Below are 3,775 nucleotides of genomic sequence, written 5' to 3' on the forward strand. Positions count from 1 at the left end.
CTTCAGGCAAACATCTCCTAAACCGTATAGGTTTAGGACAGTGATGGCGAACCTTGGCACCCCAGATGTTTTGGAACTACATTTCCCATGATGCTCATGCACTCTGTAGTGTAGATGAGTATCCTGAGAATTGTAGTTCCAAAACATCTGGAGTGCCAAGGTTCGCCATCACTGGTTTAGGAGATATTTCTTGGACCTACAGGTAAAGCCTTAATCTAGGTTTACCTGTAGGTCAAAGGGGTTTGTAAGGGTTTACAACCACTTTAAGAATAGGCAGCACCAACTTACCCACTTCTTTCTCAAAACTCCTTTACTGACCCCACATTGGTGGAATTTGGTTGGGATGGCCAGCAGCCATAATTACACCACCGTAGATCGGAAAATTATATTAATTTCAATATAGTGTAATTGACTGTAGCTGCATTTAAACAAAAAAAAAAAACACCAAAACCTTTTCACTGTCAAATAATCTAAAGTGTCAGATTATTTACAACAATATATTCACATCTCACATGTGACAAATTGACCTCAGTATTTGATTACAAACCCTGATTTCTTATATACAAGATCCCTAGAACTAAAAGAAACTAGAATGCACTGTCTGTGGTCAGGGAATGAAGTAAACCACATAAAATACATATGTAGCCATTGACTGTTACTTTACTGTATTGGATAATGACAAGTCCTTCTTGGAAGGGGTTAAGAATGTAATGTATATGAAAATCTTGTGTACCGGTCTCCCTACTATTTGTATAACACTGTATTTGCTTGGAAAACGAAAGGTCTTTCAGAAATGTAATCCATTCAATATGCACAGATTATCCCAAGACACCTATTTGCTTATATAAATTGGATTTTTTTTTTCTTCTTGCGCCTTGAAAGAATTGACCAAGCGTATTGTCCACTGCCAAGTCACTCCTGAATACAAATAAAGAATTTAGAACCTTGGCTTCACTCTGTCTGGCCGTCTTGTCGCCTGTCTGTCTCTGTTGTCAAGCATTGGTTGCTAAATGTCATTTGTTTATAATGTGGTACAGCAGAAACTTGGTTGCTCATTGTTTTATGACATCATGCTTAGTTATTAGAAAAAAGGAGGGGGCCAAAGATGGCCCTTAATGGGGCTTTAGAGGCAAAATGGATGAGAGTATAGTAAAAATATATTTTATTGATAACAATTAATCACAGACAGAGCAAGTTTCGAAATAATTAAAAAACACACACGATTAGCACACAATAGACATTATTGTATGGCGTGAACAAAATGTTGACAACATATATATAGCAGTGAACCCCTGTGTGTCAACATGTTTCGCTGTTTGCTTCGTCAGGACACACTCAAAAGAAATTCAGATCCTTTAAAAACATTGTTGTACTTGGCTCGGCAACCACGGACTGTCTCTGTTGAAACAGTGAAAGTATGGTTCAGCATTTCCTTACTGACAGATGAACCCCAAGCATGGGCCCATGGCCTATTGGAGCAGAAGAGTCCCATAATGAATTATGTGGACCTGTTTTTGAAACCATGGCACAATTATATAAGTGGTTCGCAGATACAGGATGGAGCGAGGCAGCCTTGAGATATCAGTATTGGCAGAGATTGTCTGAACCCCTCAAAGATGAATTGGCCAGACTGCGTACCCCCTCAACTCTATAAGATCTCATCCAACTGGCCATCCAGCTAGACAGACGCCTGTGGGAACGCCAGTCTGAACGCACTCAAAACTTTCGACCCACCTTGATGCTGCCTAAAGCTCTGCATACATCACCCATGCCTCCTATTGTACCCGTACCTGAAGCCAAACTCATGCAGTTTGGCTTGGTCCGTCCAGCATTGACTCCAGATGAGAGACGTCATCGTCAGCAAGTGAACCTTTGCCTGTATTGGAGGGGGACTGGAAATTTCAGATGCAATTGCCCCATAAGACCTAGTAAGTCAACCATGCACTCCAGTCTACTTCCAGGTTTCCGGGTCTTCTCCAACTCATATTGTTCTCCCTGTCTCATTGCATGTGGCGGAAGAGGAAGTCCAGCTTCAGGCAATACTTGACTCTGGGGCACGTAGCTGTTTCTTGGATCTGACCCTGGCAAAAAGACTCGTTATTCCTCTCTATCACAAAAAGCAAAGACTGACAGTTCATCTTGATGAAGAAACAGCACCTATTTTTACCTCAACCCCTTCAGGTCACCGGTTGTTTATACGTTTCAATGTCCTGAGCTCTCCTATCTTCTCTGTCATCCTGGGGATTCCATGGCTACTGGCGCACAACCTTCAGAATGATTGGTCCAAGAAGGAAGTACTCTTCACCTCTTCCTACTGCCGGCAGCATTGCCTTGCTCCTGAACACAGAGACTTTACCAGCTGCCTGACAGTTCTACCAACACCCAGTGTGGACCACAATATACCAGCAGCCTACCTGGAGTTTCTAGAGCCCTCGACAAGAAGAAAGCAGATGTCCTTCCTCCACACTGTCCCTATGACTGTCCAATTGAGCTGCTTCCGGGCTGAGATCCCTTCGGCTGCATATTTGCCCTTTCTGAAACTGAACTTGAAACACTGCAGCAGTACATTGATGAGAACTTAGAAAAAGGGTTTATTTACCCATCCTCCTCTCCTGCCGTTGCTGACATTTTCTTTGTTGAAAAGAAAGACAAAACATTAAGACCATATATGGATTACAGGGAACTTAATAAGATCACCATTAAAAATCGTTACACACTCCCCCTGGTCCCCAAACTCTTCCAGAGGTTTTGTACAGCTCATATCTTTACTAAACTGGATCTACGTGAAGCCTACATTCTTGTTCACATGCGCAAGGAGGGCAAGTGGAAGACAGCGTTCAGAACAAGGTTCGGACATTTTGAATACCTAGTAATGCCATTCGGAGTGTGCAATGCTCCAGCCATGTTCCAACACTTTACAAATGACATTTTCCGGAAATATCTGGACCATTTTGTCATTGTCTATCTCGACAATATTCTCATATTTTAGCCACCCTGGAGCTTCAAAGAACTCACGTAAAAAAGGTGCTGTGCATCCTCAGAATGCATGGATTGTATGTCAAAGCTGAGAAACATGATTTCGAAAAAAAAATGTCAATCCAGTTCCTAGGGCTCATCATCACTACCGATGGAATCGCTATGGATCCTCAAAAGGGGAAAGCTATCCTTGAGTGGCCGGCTCCATCCGATAAGAAGGGCATTCAGAGTTTTGCAAACTTCTACAGGAAGTTTGTTAAGAATTTCTCTGCCATCATATCACCCATTAACCAAATAACCCACCAGCATGCCAAATTCCAGTGGTCTGTAGCAGCACAAACCTTCTTTACCTCTGCACCGGTCTTACAGCACCCTGATCCCGCTCTGCCCTATGTCCTGGAAGTCAACGCTTTGTAAGTAGCGACAGGTGCAGTACTATCTCAACGCCAGGGCCCCAAAGCATTACTTCACGCAGAGAAGAACTACAATGTAGAGGATTGGGAACTCTTAGCAATTAAAACTGCCCTGGAGGAATGGCGATATCTCCCGGAAGGGGCTGCTCACCCTATCTTAATTTTCACAGACCACAAAAAAAGAGTATCTTCGCACTGCCAAACGGTTAAGACCCCGACAGGTCTGATGGGCCCTATTCTTTTCTCGCCCATGGTCCAAGAATGGGAAAGCTGACGCCCTGTCCTCAATGTACCCTGATACCCCTGAAGAGATCACATCCAGTACGATTTTGTCTCCTCAAAATTTTCGAGCAGGCATCTACCCAGTGCACAGAGGCAGAAATCTC

At 43.2% G+C, this 3,775-nt stretch overlaps 1 protein-coding gene across 1 annotated transcript; it reads left to right on the forward strand.

The window, feature by feature from the left end:
* Positions 1 to 3,042: 3,042 nt before the first annotated feature.
* LOC143943407 (uncharacterized) lies at positions 3,043 to 3,393 on the forward strand. The gene has a single exon (XM_077465135.1). It carries the CDS (start codon positions 3,043 to 3,045, stop codon positions 3,391 to 3,393), a length of 351 nt encoding a protein of 116 aa, XP_077321261.1.
* The last annotated feature ends 382 nt before the right edge of the window (positions 3,394 to 3,775 follow it).

The sequence above is a fragment of the Lithobates pipiens genome, unplaced genomic scaffold (assembly GCF_037356315.1).
Source record: "Lithobates pipiens isolate NorthernLeopardFrog02 unplaced genomic scaffold, aLitPip1_a1.2 Scaffold_30, whole genome shotgun sequence".
Taxonomy (NCBI): Eukaryota; Metazoa; Chordata; class Amphibia; order Anura; family Ranidae; genus Lithobates; species Lithobates pipiens.

What these genes read in the sequence shown, in the direction of transcription:
- LOC143943407 (XM_077465135.1), top strand. Translation starts at nt 3,043, where the DNA reads ATGCATGGATTGTATGTCAAAGCTGAGAAACATGATTTCGAAAAAAAA.